This window comes from Pygocentrus nattereri, chromosome 5, assembly GCF_015220715.1.
Source record: "Pygocentrus nattereri isolate fPygNat1 chromosome 5, fPygNat1.pri, whole genome shotgun sequence".
Taxonomy (NCBI): Eukaryota; Metazoa; Chordata; class Actinopteri; order Characiformes; family Serrasalmidae; genus Pygocentrus; species Pygocentrus nattereri.
The window spans coordinates 15,370,998-15,389,593 of record NC_051215.1 but is presented as its reverse complement, the minus strand read 5'-3'; the positions used below and the strand labels follow the sequence as shown (position 1 = coordinate 15,389,593).

Here is an 18,596-nt window from a genome sequence, read left to right as displayed (position 1 = left end):
GTGTGGAAGAAAATGCCTTGTTGATGTGAGAGGTCAAAGGAGAAGGGGCAGACTGGTTCCAGATGATAGAAAGGCAACAGTAACTCAAATAACCAACCAAAATCTCTGAGGAATGTTTCCAACACCTTGTTGAAAGTATGACACAAAGAATTAAGGCAGTTCTGAAGGCAAAAGGGGGTCTAGCCTTTTACTAGCTAGGTGTACCTAATAAAGGTGAGTGTAGTTAAGAACACCATATGTCAGTCCTGCATATTTCTACTTCCGCTAAAGGATAAAAGTACAGTTTTATTAAGGAGACCTTCATGGCAGCAGATATGAAAAACTAACTAACTGCTTTTCATGCCTGTAGCCACACAGATCTCCAAAATAAAATTGGTTATCAAATTATATAACTGTTAAAACTCACAGTACTATAACTTTTGATGCTTAAGTATTTTGTACATGGAATTACAGTCAAGGAAGTTCTGTTTTCTCTCAGGTAAAACTACTCCACTTTACTACTACTCCAAACTACTACAATTTTAATTTTCATACAAATACAGACCATTTTCATATGGACCATTGTACTGAATTAGTTCAAACTGCATTTCCAGAATAAAAACTGTTATATATAAATTGTATATATATATATATATATATATATATTGCCAAAAGTATTCACTCGTCTGCCTTCACACACATATGAACTTGAGTGACACCCCATTCTTAATCTATTGGGTTAAATATGATGTTGGACCACCCTTTGCAGCTATAACAGCTTCAACTCTTCTGGGAAGGCTTTCCACAAGGTTTAGGGGTGTGTTTATGGAAATTTTTGACCATTCTTCCAGAAGCACATTTGTGAGGCCAGACATTGATGTTGGGCGAGAATGCCTGGCTCACAGTCTCCGCTCTAATTCATCCAAAAGGTGTTTTATCGGGTTGAGGTCAGGACTCTGAGCAGGCCAGTCAAGTTCTTCCACACCAAACTCGCTCATCCATGTCTTTATGAACCTTGCTTTGTGCACTGGTGCGCAGTCACGTTGGAAAAGGAAGAGGCCATCCACAAAGTTGAGAGCATGAAATTGTCCAAATGTCTTGGTCTGCTGAAGCATTAACAGTTCCTTTCACTGGAACTAAGGGGCCGAGCCCAACTCCTGAAAAACAACCCCAAACCATAATTATTTCCCCTCCACCAAACTTTACACTTGGCTATATATATATATATATATATATATATATATATATATATATGTCTGAAGACATATCTCTGTCTGAATGGGTCTGAAGACCCATCTCTTTACACTACACTTATCTAATCACTAACACTGTCTACTAAAGATCTTCACCTCTTTTTGTTCACTGTATTTTATTACAAACTTTTTTCAGCAGGTTTAGTGTTGTGTAGACTCTGTGTTGAGTTGTAGGTATTTTTCTACTTGTTGTATTTGTTTTAGGTCTCAATGCATAGATAACTTCAGGTAGCAATTTAGAGCAAAGCTCTTTAAAATTATGTCGACCTTTATTAACATGAGATATTCTGAAGTAATGACAAGCACTTTTGTAAGTCGCTCTGGATAAGAGCGTCTGCTAAATGCCATAAATGTAAAATGTAAATATATATATATATAACTGATATATATATATATATATATATATATATATATATATATATATATATATATATATATATATATATATATATGTATGTATATATATATATATCAGGTATAGGGTCATTCATAGTAAAGAAGAAAAATTAGTTCTGATCAAGTTTGAATCAGTTCAGTAGAATGACTCATATTCTTATCTATGCCTCATAAGTTCCATCACTAGGGACTGATGCTTCATAAGTGTTTTAAATGGAACAAATGTTTCTCTTTAGTTTAGGCCCTATGTTGACACATTGTTATTTACTTCATAGAACATCTTATATTATCTTGAAATTACTGGCATAAGCTGTTCATATATTTTCAAATACTGCTTTTTAAATATGCCATTCAAATGTTGCACATGTCTCATGAAGTCTCTATGTACATAGCCTACAAATAAGTTATTCAGGCAGCATTGACTTTTTTCATAAAAAAGGCAAAAGAAAAAAAAGTGCAATACAAAAATACATAATATGGGGAATTTGTGAGCATCCACACGTGGAATGGAGTGAATGAAGGAAGCACAAAGGAGAATATGAATGTGAATTCCGATGTAAATTCAAAGGGAATTTTATTAAAGCTGTTAATAAAGATATTGCTTCAAAAAAGTCATCAGTATGTTCATGTTTATTTTACAGGGTCATCTAGTAATATAAAATGCTTATATATCAACATCCTACATTTTTTGGTTTAAATGATTTGCTTGACTTATAACATGCAGTTCTTAATGCCAAAGGGTAACTTATAGCACCAAATTGCTATGTAAATATATTTAACTTTCCTGCATCAAATCAAAAACCATATTATTTCAAAGCCAAACCATTTTGTGTACTACATACTACTGATTTGTAAACTTGTTCCCTGCTGGAATGCATACAAAAAAAACGTTTTTTAGTTAAAGCAAAGAATGCACTTATATGTTGACTACTGAACTGATTGCTCTTCCTCCACAGACTATCAGCATTTAGAACATCTACATACGTGTGGATAACTTATCTTCACCACAAGGCCATAGACAAAACATTCTTGTCCTTCATTTAAAGATGCAGGCATAACTCAAGGACCAGACTGTACACTCATAACACTTTAATCTACAGGTTCCTTTGTTTGGCCACAACAGTGGAAATGGCTGTCCATTAGCTGAGCTCTTCTGAAGGTCAGTCTACTTGAATGCTGAGGTACATCATCATGTTAGAACAACAGCTTGGTATCCATGTCCTCTGAAGGAATTGTGAAGAGAAAAGTAAGGAAACATTAACACCATGCAACATCAGCAGTGGGAACAGCTTAATTTAAAAAATAATAATGTCAACTTCCCCTTTGCATTAGCCCTATGTGTGAAATACCCCCTGGTGTTTGAAGAGGTCCTATGCTGACGGGCTATTCTAGTGTTGGCTGGTTGTTCACTTGCTAATAACTGATGCTAGCTTCAATTCCAACAAAATTTGGAAATGCTCTTTTGGAAATGCTTTATTCTAGATTGGTAATAGTCTTACACATCTGCTTTTTGTATGCGGTTTAAGAAATGAGTAATAACTAATTTTTTCCTCCAGTCTAGAAAATTGAGCAGCATGTTGTAAACCTTTTGAGAGGTATCCCAGAGATAGTAACAGTTGCTTGGCTATGAAGGGTCAACTGGGTGAACCGTTTTGCTACAGTAAAACCCTGAGGCCAGAAATACCAAAGACAGAAGTTCGCTGATTACGGGTGAAGCAGGCTTAACAATGACCTTTTCCTGTATTTGAGCATCTATACCTTTTGTGAATTATTCAGCCAGTGAGTGGAAAATTACCCCATGGGGGTTTGGTTTTAACAGATCTGTTAAACTGTTTAATTAACTGAGAAAGTTACATTTGAGTTGGGTAACCACTAGTGTCCTCAAGATAAGTTAACTCAAGAAAAGTTGTGTAATCAGCTACCTTTCAAGTTAAGTTTTTTTTACAGTGCATAAAAATAGAAGTAGAGCAAACAGGCTGATAAAAATGAAATATTTTTTGCAACAAATCTCATTTATTAATGTGTTATAACTGCATATTAATAATTTAAAATGATTAAAGTGTTTATGAGCAAATTCGTACCTATTAATAAGCTAAATTAAAACTGTATAAACCCATTGGAAGGGTTGTCTTATTGTAAAGTGGTATGAACTTTTGACATTGCTTATTTTAATATGTCTTATTACACTGTTTTAAAACTAACCCTGCCATGTGGAGGCTGTACCTTAGCTTGCCTAGCTCTCATAGCCTGAGCCTAGTTGTGATTTGATATTACACTTTAAAACGGTGGCACCAAAAGCTTGATTAAAATAACACAGAATTGAATGTTGTGGCTCAAAAACATTTTCATGATTAGTGACCAGTTACGGTGAGCAAAAGTACCTTTTATTTGAACTTAACTATGTACTGCAAGTGTGCATGCTACATACAAGTTTTATATATACAGTATACTGACTGTATATCTGTTGGTCATCATCTTAACCCCTTAAATTTCAAAGTCTTATTACACACTTCTATAGCCTAAGAGTACCTGAAACTGTTTGCACTACAGTTCCTGTAGTTACTGACAAATAAGCCTTAGTGTATAATAAGCCTTTTAAGGGGTCACCTAAGTTTTGATCTAAAGGTTAAACAATAAATGTCTGAGATGATTTGTCCACATTTATTTCAAATCTAAAATATAAACTTTTCAGCAGCTAACGAGAGCTCAGTGTGAAGCTTCTTTAAGCATGAAACTTCTTATGAGAGTGCTGGAGAATGTATGGGGGAATGGAATTCAAAAGATTTGTATGTATGTATGTTTGTATATATGTAGGTATGTATGTATTTATGAATGTATTTATTTATTTGTTTGGTTGGTTGTTCACTGTATAATTATATAGTTTTTTTTAATGTCTGTTTTATATACTAAAATCAGTGAAATAGTAAAAATAACAAAAATCTTGTAACACTTCTTTAAAGACTACATACACAGGTATTTTATGACACATGCACAATAACTGAATAACACATTTAAAAATCAACTTAGTATTTATAAGCAGTTTATGTCAATATTTGCCAGATGACAAGTTATTCATGAAGTGCAATGTTATTGACATAAGCGCCCTTATACTTGTGATGGATATTAGTATTTGCATGACATGAAAAAAAATTACATTGTATAATTAGAGTGACAGGTATTTATTCTGTTTATTACACTGTCCTGTTTATTACACTGTTACAATGCATTGTTTCCAAGTAATGGAACAGTAACACCAGGAACAGGAACACCTGGTTAGAAACACCATATATCAGTAGAAAGATGCTCTTAAGCTAAAGTGATTTGTGAAAATATGCCAGCAAATGATCACTTTAGTTTGAGGACATCAAAGTCATCACTGAACTCTTAACCAAACCCTCTGTTAAGTTGAGACAAACCTCATTTTTGTACATGCAACGTCATTTACTTATTACTTATTACTCGTGTGGACTTGCAAATGCTGATATGTGCTCAGGTATTACTTTTAAAATAAATGATTCAATGCATGTGTTATGAAGTCCAAATGTAAGAAGCCTTAAAAGAAAGTGTTTCAAAAGCGCCTTCTTTGAGTAGTTGTTTCTGATTCCGTATCTGATCCAAAATGAATAATTTATGTTCACTATGCCACGTCTACATCCACTGTAGCGCTACTCACACTGCATGTTGAATCTGTACTACTTGCATTTCACATTTTATTCGTGTGATTACTAGTAGTTGCACCAACACAAGTTTTGTTGTTTTTCTACTTCTGTGTATTTATAATGAATGAGTTGAACTGAATTAAAATTCTAATGAAGTGTTTGCCAGCACAGTGTCTTTGATGCAGAGAAGTCATGCCTGCGGAGGCTCTCACCGTCCTTGATGCCGAAACATTGGCACCACTCCCTGAAGGAGACCAGCTTGTCCTTGTCTGCGTCGCATTCCTGGAAAAAGACTGAAGTGCAATGCTCCATGGGAACCAATGGAACACGCAGAGGAGCCAGCTCCGAGTGAGACAGAAACCTGGAATAAAGAACCCCGCAAATAAGCGCTATTCTGTTTCAGCAAAAGAATATTCATGGTTGTATGTTTTTGTGAATATTTATTTTGTAATGTGATGTTCTTTGTGATACCACATGACCACATTGACACTTTTATATAACAGAAAAGAAACTCCAAACACTGTTTCAAATATCTGTTTTGCAGAGAGAAATGCTAACGGACTTCTAGCCCTTCAGAGAAAGCCTAAAGATTTCTGGAGCTAAAACCTTTTTCAAGTTTTATTTAAGGACTCATCATACTTGTTGACTTTATACTTTGTATGTCATGTATTTGCACTGTTTTCCTGGTTAAGTTCTATTGAAAACAAAAGGGTTAAAATCTTGAAACACCCAAGAGAAAATTGCCCAATCAGATCACCCCCCCCCCCCCCATGGTATCTAGATACAGCCAGACTAGGCCAGGTTAAGCCTTCTAGGACCTCATGTGCACCACTGTCAGCTTAGTACTAACACACTACTATAAATCCCATAGAGCTGCTAATCGAAATTAGCATTAATGTAGGATTGTTTTTTTTTTTGTTTTTTTGTTGACTGTACTTCAACATTTATGACAGGAATTGAAGGCTTATCTCTAAGAGCTTTTATTTTGAATACTGAGAGCAGCTGCTATTATTTTAAGGCTGCTATACACTGATAGAAATGCAAATACAACACGGAAATGCAAATATTTTGTCATGAAATTTTTGCATCAAAACTATGTGAACGGAATGGTTTTCTGGGTTTCATCAAGGCAAGGCTAGAGACGGTCATGTTTGGCAAAAATCAAACTGATGATAAATAAAATAATGTAACATTTTCATTGTTAAATTTGGTGTGCAAAGGTCATAAAAAGTAGATTAAAATGTAAAACTTATCATTCTCATTTGCCATCATCCTAGGAAACTATAAAATGTAAAAACATCTATATAACAAAAAGACAGAATGCCTTTTAAGCAAGTGAGACAATGTGGTTGCATGTTAATCGTCATAGAATCTGCCATGGAGAGCTACAGGATTGCTCTATTCAGTGTTATTTTTTGCTGTAACACTCATTGGTTATTAGGCCTAATCATAAATTTAAAGGATAGAATTTTTTTTTTAAATCTTCTTTCATGAAAATGTAATGAGTTTTATACTAGTGGGTGGAGATAATGTTAATAATAATAACCAATAATGTCATGTTTTCATCTATCATCTAGTGATACTCCACATTTGGCTCTGCTAAACAAAGACACATCACACCTGTCTGATGGATGCTGATCCATCTGCGCGAACTGCCAGTGGACAGGATAGATGTACATAGGGTAGTTTTTCTCAAAGTCCTGAGCCAGCAATTCAATGGAATGGTCCCCTGCATGGAGACGCCGCTCATTCTCATACAGCTTCTGAACCTGTATCATTAACCAAACAATTGCAAACAATTACATTAACCAAACAATTGCAAATATGAAATTGTTAAGCCTTGAATGGACACTCTGAACAAAATTAAAATGAAGCCATCACTACCTCTTTTGTAAACATACCTATTCACCTACTCTGGTGCTACAAGGGTTCAGAAAGTGAGTTTTTTCAGTTTAAAGACCAGGATAACTCCCACTGATAATGTATCTTGAATGTGGGAAGAATTTCTAAAGACTACAAGCACTTTAGGGCAAATGCTTGAGGGTGCGCTGCTTGATGTGTATTGTTTTTTGTTTTGTTTTTTTTTTAGACAAGCTAATGCACAAGAAACCAGCTACTGATTAAAAAAACAATTATGTCTGTAATAATTACCCTTTACATCAGTGCATCTGCATTACTGTGAGGGTATTCCCAGTGGTTGTGTTACATATTTGCAAAATGCACACTGGGCATTGTACTGAGGGAATAATGATGGACAAAAACAATACAAATTTGTGAAATGTATCAAACCAATGATGCTGACACATGCAATGCTGCACTACAGGGCATCACATAACACAAGAAGTAACATGCTGTGTGGAGTAATATGGACACACACCCTGGCTCTCTGCTTGGCCGTGAGGAAGCCAGGAGTCACTGAGTCGTGCTCATAGAGCTGCAGCAGCACGTTCTTCAGCCAGTCCCTCATACGAAGTGGAAACTGCACAAGTTCTGTGCTCAGGCATGGTGGGATAACTGCCAAGCGCACACACAAACAAATCAGAGGGCAGAGTGCTCATTGCTACCAGCACAAGATGACAATTTAATGAGTAGAACATCTCCTGTAACCACATAATACAACCAAACCTGTCTTAAAGTAAGTTGACCTACATTTGCAGGAGCCTGTGTAGTCCAGGTGCAGTTTGTGACCTTTCTTGGTGCCCTCAAGGCCACACTTGGTGGCAAAGAGCTGGCAGGAGGTGTCGTATGTCTGGTTGTCTGTTCCACACACCTATAAACAAAGGGCAACTTGGGGTTAAGCAGGGCTCAATTAGAGGAGGGATATGCAGGGATGCCATCCTCTTGGTCAAAAAAATGTCAATAATATTTCTAATAATATTTTCAATATTTCCATTCCATACATATACAGGAGTTCTTCATGTAAAACAAAGTTAAGATCAGAGCAGAGCATGTATAACAACATAAGAAGTGGTTATGTTACAGTGCACACACCTGCATTCAGGGTTGCCAGTTTGCCAAACTGACCTAGTATGAAAATGCTGTCACAGGAGAAAATACATTTTCAGACTTTTGGCTGTAGATGTTTGCTGCAGCCTTAACACTAACAACACTGAGAACACTAAAAATGCTGTAAAATGTGGTAACTGGTATGATAACTAGTGTTACCCAATGAGATAAGCTAATAGAACTGAAAAAATGGAGCTTATAACCTTTATTATTATAATATTATTGCCTTAATATTCATTAAAATAAAAGGCAAAAATAATGTAAAAATGCAGCACTGCTAGCTGCAACTCCACAATGAGAACTCCTGCAGTGTTATCGTTATGGTGATGGGTGTTACCTTCATATACAATATATTACGGCACAAAGTATGGTGCAATTATGTTCGCTAATTGAAGGTACTGAAGGTGTACTATTGAGGCTACCACATCAGTGACAGCATATTGGGATGTATTACAGCTTTCTTGAAGATGGAATGTTAGATATCTGAGCATTCTGCCAGAGACTACTGACCCTCATGCTGACTGACAAGAGCAGAGCCAACAAATGAGATTTTATTCTAAAACTGAGATTGAAACATCTTCAAATTCACAACATCTTTATTTCAGCTTTTTTTTTTGCTCAGTGCACTTTCACTCATGTAGCCTCTGGTAATTAAAAAAAAGTAATTTTCAAAAATATGTTATCAAATGTAAGTATTTGTTTTTGGCAATCATCTGTGATTCCCCAGAGTTAACCCCATGAGAATTACCACCATAAACAACACAGATATCTCAGAAAAACATGGTATAATTAAGGCTTCTATTTACAGTTTCACACAGGGATATTAAGAGCTATTTCATACTTGTGGACCTCTGCTCACAAAAATAAAGTAAAAAATGTGCTTTTCAAAGAAGTTAAAAGAAAACAACTCTTTTTTTCAATGTGGTTCTATATTCTCAGATATTCTGATATGCTAAGATGGGGATAGACATTACAGGTAATGAGCATAACAACATTTAATAAAATGACATTGAGCCTTAATTCATTTCAAATATATTTGTATAGCGCTGTCACCAAGCAGTATTACAGAAATCCAGATTCCTTTAAGGAGTAAAGCAAAGAATGGCAGTGGCATAAGATGGTATGAGATGAACCAAGATCCAAAAACAAAAAAAAAACTCCATAAAAGCATGAAGAAAAACCAGCAAGAGTAACTAAGACTAAAAAGTCCTCAACAGCATGAGAACAACACCCCTGGAGGAACCAAGACTCAAAAGCAAAGGTTTCTAAGACAGGAATGCCCAATCTTATCTACAAAGGGCCAGTTAGGCTGTGAGTTTTCATTCCAGCCAAGCACCAAGAACCAAGGCTCAAACTAAGACACGTCTTAATAGCATGACACCCTGAGAAACCAAGACTCAAAGGGAAACCCTCTCTAACAGCATGAGTAAGAAACACTGAGAGGAATCAAGACTCAAAAAGAGAACACATTTACACAGAACACAGAGAACACTGTTAAATTACAATAATAATGAGAGTTATGAGAATCAGCTTAAAGCAGACAAGACATCATATACAATGAAAATTATGTATTGCCTGCACCGTCATACCTGCTTGTCTGATTGCAGTTCTCAGTCAGTAGCACTCACTTGATGCAGTACTCACATGTTCAAATTCAGCGACACTTGGAGGACAGTCTGCAGGTTCTTGACACACACAAGTTGGCTTCTGTTCTTCGTTCAGTTTGCATGTCTTCCCTCGCTTACAGTGGAAGTTCTCACATGGGTCTGAATATGAGAACATAAACATTCTAAATGTGCACTCTCAACCCAGGTGATACAGGTAAATATACATCCTACAAGCACTTGCAGTATAAATACGTGTCAAAGCTCCTGTTTATTTTTAATTATACAAGGACAGACAGCAGTTTTCTTTTGACAGATTTCCCAGTCTGACATACATATACTGAAAAAGATGATGCACTGAATTAAATTCCATGTAAATAGAATACATTAGATCATCACAGATATGGTCAAACAGAAAACTGAAAGACAAAATCATCCTGATGTAATGCATTTAATATGTGTGAGAATGATATACAGCACTGTACAAAAGTCAGAGACCATCCTTCATTTATTTAGTTTCCAGTCAAAATGTCCATTAAGTGTATAGACTTTTTCATAAAAAAATATATATAATCTAGAATAAGGAAACATATAAATCAAATTGGTATAAATCAAAGTGAAAAAAAAAAACTTTTCGAGACTAAAATTATAAAATATACAGAGAAAACAAGACTTAACAATGACACAAGACCTGTATGAGATTGTGAGAAGACATTTCAATGCTATGAGTCTGAAACACGCAGCTGTCAAGATGCCGTTCCTGAGAAAAGCAAATAGACCCAAAAAAACAGAGCGAAAGAAAGAAAGTGGTCATCTTCTCAGAACATTGGGCTGACAACCTAAGTGTTCCGACCTCACTGAATGTGTAATATGAGAAACAGAAACTGCAACCAGCTTCCAAGACTGAACTTTGGAGGTGGAAAAATATGCCAGATTCTTTTATTATTCACTTAATGTGAATTAAAAAAAAAAAAAAATATATATATATATATATATATATATATATATATATATGTATATATATATATATATATATATATATATATAGATATTTTGTTTCTTAAGTCTTTTGTAATTCTCTGTTAAATATATATTTTCCTGACACTGAAAAGTAAATACGTTATACTGATTGATTTCTGACTTTGCACAGTACTGTACACATATGAATCAAGTAAATTCAGTGGAGTGCAAGAGCTTGTGTGTATATGTCATCTCTCATGAGCTTTACTATAAAGGGAGAATTTGCCAGCCTATAAAAGGAGTATGCCTACATTCTTTGGGCTCTGCCAGTTTGGACAGAACACAAACCCCAACCAGCACTCTCTTTGACTCCTTAAGCCTGATCACTGAGAGGAACGAGGGTTTGTTTAGCTAGCTGCTGGCTGTGGTGTGACAGCGTGTGTTAGAGAAAGCCCTGTTCAGCAGATTCCTGATGAGAGTTCGGAGCTCTGGAGATGCAAGTCTGAAACAACACACACACACACCGGCGGGAGCTTCCTGGCCGTCGGCTCCGAGTCTGGACCTGACCACAGGTCTGGGGAACAGCTCCACTGTTGCCCGAATCTGCACTGGGTTAATTCCTACCAGAGAACGCTATAGAGAGAGAACAGCAGCAGCAGTCAGCTTGATTTGTTCTTAGATAATGTGGATTTGCATGGACAGGATTTCATTTCAAATATGAACTTGGAGTATCTGAACTATCATAATGAATATTGAGACCTCTCCAACTCCAACAAACAAATGAATTAATTAATAAATACTGTGGAGTTCACACTGTATGTCAGGATAAGAAACAGTCAACAGTCAAACAATATCTCCATGTGAAATTACATCTCCTGGTCAAATTACATGCTCTGTTGGTTTTCAAAATGAAAAGTAAGTACACATCCTCTACAGCTTTGGGAAGCACTCAGGGCCTTCTAATGATTTCTGGGAAGTAAAAAAAAAATGCATGTGTATAATTTTTAGTTCATTTTGATCTAATCGTGCTTTTATTCAAACTGTGAGTATTAAATATTACACTTGTTTCTTTAAGTTTTTAATTGACACAAAAAGATTATATTCTTGAAATGTGCAGTTGAAAATGGCCAATCAGGAATTATTTTCTCCATGATATCTAGGCAGAAACAGCCAAGTGACTTTTCCTATTTGTTAGGACTTCAGGAGCTGAGTACAAATCCTAACACATCATAATGACCATTAGCAGAATCACAAGCCCATACAGGAATCAACCAATCATGTTTTGATTAAAATATATGCAAACATGTTCTGTCTTTTAGACCCTTGAAATTCCTGTGTTTAATCAGGAATGGTCAAGCGATTTGTTGTTAGCTTAGTGCCAACAAATTACGATCCCATAGGAACACAATTAGTATTATAATAGAGGTGGATTTATTCTTCATGTTTTGATGAAGTTTTGACATTTTGACATAAAATATAACCAGTGTGAAAGTTATGCCACATTTTATATTTTATGTCTTCTTCTTTCCAAATATGTTAAACCCAAGAAATAAATCACATTTTAAAATATCTCAGTTTTTGGGATGAAGTTTCCCTTTGACTTATAGAGGTGATTTTCAGTCTTACCCACTTCCCGTTCTTCCTTTTCTTGGTCTTCTGCAGTGCACCAAGTGTGCTTTCTGGCTCTTTCTTTTCATTTTCAGTGTGCTCTGTTGGACCCTCAGCCAATGAGGGCTGGTCACTCTGCATTTTTCTTAGGCGCTGGGTCTTCTTCTGCTTCTTGTCTTTGCCCTTTGCATGGCTATCATGTTCATTGGTGTGCTTCTCTACTTCTTTTTCTTCAGGTAGATTGTTGTCCACAGGTTCTACACTGTTCTTCATATTCTGGAGCTGAGCTTCTTTGCTCTCTTTGTCTTTGTCCTCATCAGTATCATTCTGGATATTCTCAGTGTCCTGGAGAGGCTCTTTCTCATCTCTGGCCAAAGGTTGGTGAGTTTGCTCTTCTTGGTTTTCTTCTTTGTTTTTCTCAGCATCTTCTGAGAGCTGCTGGGAATCGTAGTCTACCATGGCTGTGGGGAGTTCATCCTCCACCTTGCTAATTGAGGGTTTGGTCTCCTCTAGCTTAGAGGGTGCAGGGTCTATAGTCTCACTGTCAGCAGCATAGTCTAAAGCCATTGGTATCTCTGAATCTGTGCTACTCCCCAGTTCCTCCACTTCTACTCTCCCCTTTTGCTGCTGCTGTTCCTTTGCTGCTCCTTTTCCATCCCCTGTTTTAGATTCCTCCCTCACCTCCATGCTCTCCTTTTTTACTTTCTCCACATCTCCTCCTTCTCCTATGTCCTCATCTTCTTTGTCTTCCTCCATGATCTGCTGTTCCTCTTCAGAAGCTTGAAGGAGTTTAGTGAGTGCCTCTTCACTTAGAAGTACAGGAATGTTCCTCGCATCTCCATCAGATGCCTTCAGAGTACCTGTGTTCACCTCCTCTGACTTCACATCTTCATCCTCTGGTTCTGGGCTGCTGGCCTCAAAGGGGAAGAATGTTGGCAGGATGGCGTCAGCCCTATCATGCAACACTGGAGAAAGATCCTGAGGGAAAACAGAAGAAACTTTTTGGACTCATAAAAAAAACTCATAAAATTTAGTTGTTAACAAGATAATACATTTGCTTTTTTTTTTTTTTAAAGTCTACTTAAGACACATTTTAAAATGCAGGATATAATTAAAATTACAGCTCTTGGTAGATGAAAACTGCACGCTTTCAAATTGCAATTTTTATCTAAAAATTATTACGATATCTTTTAGCCCTAGTGAAGACTTGTTTGAAAAGTTAAAAAATTATAATTAAAGTTTTTTTTCAGAAAACCATGTGTCCAAGCCAGGAACAAGTATTTATTTTTTAAGAGTAGTCTACTGAGAAAATAGCATGTATGTTATATGGTTGATATATTATCTACCATGAGTGTGGACTGAGTAACTGAAATGTGAACCCACATATGGGCCCATTTATAAGGGTTTAAAAATAAATCAAAGTTCTTCAGCCACAGTCTCTCACCACTGCATAATTCAGAGCTTTCCTTCTCTAATGCACATGACTTTACTTAGTAGAGTAATGAAATGTGTTATAAAAAGTTAACTGTGCAGTCGACTGAGAGAACTCAAATATGCCCCAAAGGCCAGAAAGTGATAGTACAAAGAGTAGTGCACACTACTGAAATATACTCTGTGAGATACAAGTAATGAAATTCACCTTCTCCTTAGTAGACTGTGTGTGCTTGTGGTGAGACTCATGCTTTCCATGAGGTTTACTTTGCACCTGGAATAAGAATACAGAAAGCATGTCAGGCCCAAAGGATATAATTTTTAAAGTTGTAAACCATCAAGAATAGACTTCAGCAGAAATTACAACAGCAGGCAAATACTGTTCAGAGTTATTAGAACAAAAATCCAAAACTGAATAAAAGTACAAAGTTATGTTTTACTTACAGTCAGGGCTAATGCTGAGACCAAAAGGCACAGATGCAGAAGATGAACCTTCATACCTGGAAGGATGTCAGAAACAATTTACCATTTCTTCATGATAAACCATATATTGTTTGCAACCTCAATGTTCTATTTTTTTCTGAGATAAACAGCTTCAAAGTTCTGTCATAGTTTAGCCAGTGTAGACCACACAAATTGCACTAAAAGGCCTTAGTTTTAATATGGATACTGCATATACTGCATAGTGGAATGAAGAACTTTTGCATAAGATAGAACTGATTCTAATTTTGAATTATTAACTAATTATGATAATGATTGGATTTTGACCACAACTGCAGTGACTACATTTTACCTTTATGGTAGGATAAACAGTGACAATGCAATGGAATTTAGGAATAACAAGAGTACTCAAATTCCTGTCAATCATATTCTGCTTTCCTTGATGTGTGGTGCATTAATTCAATTAATATCCAGTGCAATTCCTCAGTGAATTTGTGACAATACTAGAAGTCACTGTGAAACTTGGTAAACAGATCACCTACATTATAGTGTTACATAATAATTGTACTGCATTACACAAATAAACTCCAGTGGTGTTCTCACTGGCCACTTCATTAGAAAGCTCTAACTTGTGGCTCCACTTTCTTGGTGCACAGTTGGGGGCATTCTAGCCCTTCTACTGATATACCATCATCAGCAGTCAGTTTTTGACCAAAAAGCCACTTCTGGCTGATTACTTTTCAACCACTCTCAACGTAGCAGTGACTCTGAAGTATGTCAAAACTGTCATTTTAGTGTCATTGCTGTGCTGTGAATGGCCCACCACTCAAAACAATGTGGAGTAAACAGCTGTCCTTTGGTAAGAAACTGACCATTGATAAATGTAGTAGAGTGGTTCTGATCAGTTGTGCAACATACAGTCTGTTATTACCGATAAGAAAGAAGAAGCTCAGAAAGTGACCAGAAAGTGAAAGTACCAGGTAGGTCTGTTTACTTCTCCTAACTGTTTTGATGTGGTGTTTCACAGTCCTAATCATAGTGTACCTCTGTATAGCATAAACATTTTTCTCCTTTCTAGTACACCTGTTATCAAACTGACCAGTGAGTTCAATCAGGTGAGTTAAAGCTGAGAATGCAACAAACTACACACTGCAGAGGGTCTTCAGGCTAAAGGATCGGAAACCTCAAAATGAGTGAATAGAGAATTTACAGCTCTAGCCCGTTCTCACGGTGAAGAGTCTTCATCAGCATGCCATCCGTACGCCTGCCATGATAACCCCGGGCATAAACTGGCCCACTCGGTTGTCATGGCGACAGGCCTGGGGATGTGCCCCACTCAAAAGTCACATTCAGATCCAGAGAAGCAAAGCAAACATCAGAAGCTACCAGACTGGAAAAAGAGTCCACTACGTACACAAACTTTTTTTTGTCTCTTGCCAATAGACAATGCAACCAGACAATGTCTCTGAAGCTGGGGTCCACAGGGGAAACAAAGAGTTGGAGAAATTGCATGCCAAAAGATGAAGAATGATGGCAATCATTCTTAAAAATTAAAATAGCTTGTGATGTTTTTTAGTAAATATTTATCAGTCAGAATTGACCGAAAATATCAGTCAAAGTTGTATCATTTAGATTTTGAGCTCAAAATGAACTGAAGGGCCATATGTATCTTAAACACAACCTCAACCTCTGCAGAAAAGCACATGTAACAAAATGCAACACAATGTTTCGTAATTCTGATTCCTCACAGGAGATGCTGGAAAATATTCATAATGCTTATTAGAGAAATGAATAAATATTGAAATAAACTTGGTAATCATAAAGCAATGACTTTAATGTATGTCAATAAACAGTAACATTAGACTCCAAAACCTACAAATGTATATTGTCATCTGCCTCTCAGTACACCCTTAAAAATGGTTCTTAAGCAAAGGCAATATGTAGGTTATATATAGAACTATGACAACTCAAAGAACTTTTGAATGCATAATTTGCTCATCACATGGTTCTTCATAGCACCAAAAATAATGATGCTGTTAGAAGAAGCCATAGAATGCTTTTTGGTACTATATTTTTGGTACTATGCTATATCTTTTGGCCAGAATGTATGGTTCTAGAAACAACTGATGCAAAACCTTTGCATTATGTGAAGGTTTTAAAACCATAAAAAACCCTCGACGCTCACATGTCTCATTTCTAAAATAAAATCTATTGAAAGGTTCTGTGGAAGTGGTTCCTCTATGGCAGTCATTCCAAAGAACATTTTTTTGGCAAAAGTGTGCAGTAATTTGTAACATGGCTGAAGAAACGTTTAAATAAACTGTTCACCACTGACGTAAGACATTAAGCACTGTACCTGAAGTTGAAGACTGCAGAAAAAAGCACTGGACGTCTGCCGATGCTTCCTTGGGAGGACAGTGTGTGAAACGTTCGCTCTACTGCTATACTCTCTCAACTCTCAGCAGAATCACACAGGGATTCACAGCGCTGCAAAAGAAAACTCTAACAGGGGGGAGGGGTGTGTAGTGGCAGAGATACATTGCAAAGTGAGAACTTAAATATGATTTCTTCTCAACTGATTGGTTTCATCGCTAATACTATTGTTAATGTTTTGGGAATACGAAGGAATGTTTAAATACAAACCTTGTTTCCAAAAAAAAATTGTGCAATGAAAAAAATAAAGCAGTCATAAAGCAGTAAATCCACTATGACATATATTCACACAAAAACAGCAATCATTGTTTTTGGTTTTTTTCTCAAATATATTTTCATACTTAAACTCATACCTACAACATTGATACCTGCAACAAATGCTGATTTTGAAAATGGGCATGGGTAACTTGCACATCTGTGAAGTTACCATTAACAATAAAAAAGCAACATTTGTTGGCTTCTAGACAGCATCTTTTCAGACACATCCATGCTAATTTTAACACAAAAACAGCAAATCACATTCAGCATGTGTTACACACAGCATAGTTGCAAGTGCAGGTGCTAAACTAGCTTGTCGACAACCTGCCTCTGATTAAAAATGTGTGGCGCATTATGGAGCACAAAATACAACAAAGAACACCTACACAGGAGACCTCTATAACAGAAGAATGGCAAAACCTTTCACTGTGTCAGTTGGAGTGCTCAGTACCCAAACAAGTATTAACTGTTATTAAAAGGAAAGGTGTTATAATATGATGGTAAAAATGCTTGTGTCCCTTTTTTGGAACATACTATAGGCATCAAATTTGTAATGATAAAACATTTACAGAAAAACTGTCACAATTGCCCCCCCCCACTCCTCCATGTGCTTTTGTTTACCTTTTAGTCCTGTCATGTGCTTTTTGTTTTCTTTGAGTTCTTCCTGGTCCTGCCCCCTTGTTTTCAGACCCTCCCCTTAATTACTTCCACCTGTGTCTGGTTAGCCACCTGTGTCTTTTTATCCCTCATTGTTACCTGTATTTAAGCCCTGTGTGAGTTTTCCACTGTGAGTTTGCTGTCTTTGTCTGTGCTATTGGTATTGTATGAGGCGTTTGTATTGTTTGCTGTTCTTCCAACCTCCGTTTTTTGTTTACCATGTTCATTTTCATCATATCTGTTTCCCCTTCCATCCGTGATGGCTCTATGACCCTGGACTGTCTTGACCCTGACTCTGGATTTGCCCCTAATAAATCTTGCTTATCTCCGCATATGCGTCTGCCTCATCATCACTCCCCAATGTTACAAAAACAATGTAATTTTTTAAACAAACAAGTTCGTAAAAGTCAAACAGAATGTACAAATCATTAGAATGTCACATACTGTCTCAGTATTGGAGGCTTGAGGTTTGTACAAAGATTGGATGTGTCTCATACAGAGAAACTATTTGTTATATATCAAAATCAGTTTTTCAGTGGCAAGGCTGAGCTCCTAAACACCCTGCAGCAGTGGTCACCAATCCTGCTCCTGGAGATTTTCCTTCCTGAAGAGCGTATGTCCAACTTTGATAGAACACATCTGCTCTACATAATTCATTCATTCATTCAATTAGTTTGATCAGGCATGTTAGTTTTGGGCTGCAGCTAGAATTCTGCTGGATGGGGTTTGTGGATACTGCCCCAAATAGATGGCACTTCTTGTTTTTTACAAACCTGGATGTCCTCATCGAAAAGAACTTTTGTCCTCCACTAGATGGCACTGAATTATGCTGCTGAGTCTAAACCACCTGTGCACTTCATGATCAGCATTAATCTGGAACATTGTTTATTTCTCACTGTCTTGAAGAGAAA

General features: G+C 36.6%; 1 protein-coding gene across 2 annotated transcripts; it reads right to left on the bottom strand.

The window, feature by feature from the left end:
* Nucleotides 1-986: 986 nt before the first annotated feature.
* sparcl1 (SPARC-like 1) lies at nt 987-16,793 on the bottom strand. Of its 2 annotated transcripts, none has more exons than XM_037538475.1 (11): nt 16,694-16,793; nt 14,341-14,396; nt 14,105-14,170; nt 12,484-13,443; nt 11,382-11,490; nt 9,938-10,059; nt 7,937-8,057; nt 7,665-7,801; nt 6,908-7,056; nt 5,500-5,648; nt 987-1,136 (listed from the first exon to the last, which is right to left on the bottom strand). In XM_037538475.1, the coding sequence occupies exons 2-11, from the start codon at nt 14,392-14,394 to the stop codon at nt 1,018-1,020; spliced, it is 1,986 nt and encodes a 661-aa protein (XP_037394372.1). In that variant the 5' UTR covers nt 14,395-14,396; nt 16,694-16,793; the 3' UTR covers nt 987-1,017. The 2 variants fall into 2 exon arrangements, with proteins under 2 accessions (XP_037394372.1, XP_017556892.1); XM_017701403.2 differs by lacking the exon at nt 987-1,136 and adding an exon at nt 2,202-2,851.
* Nucleotides 16,794-18,596: the final 1,803 nt, after the last annotated feature.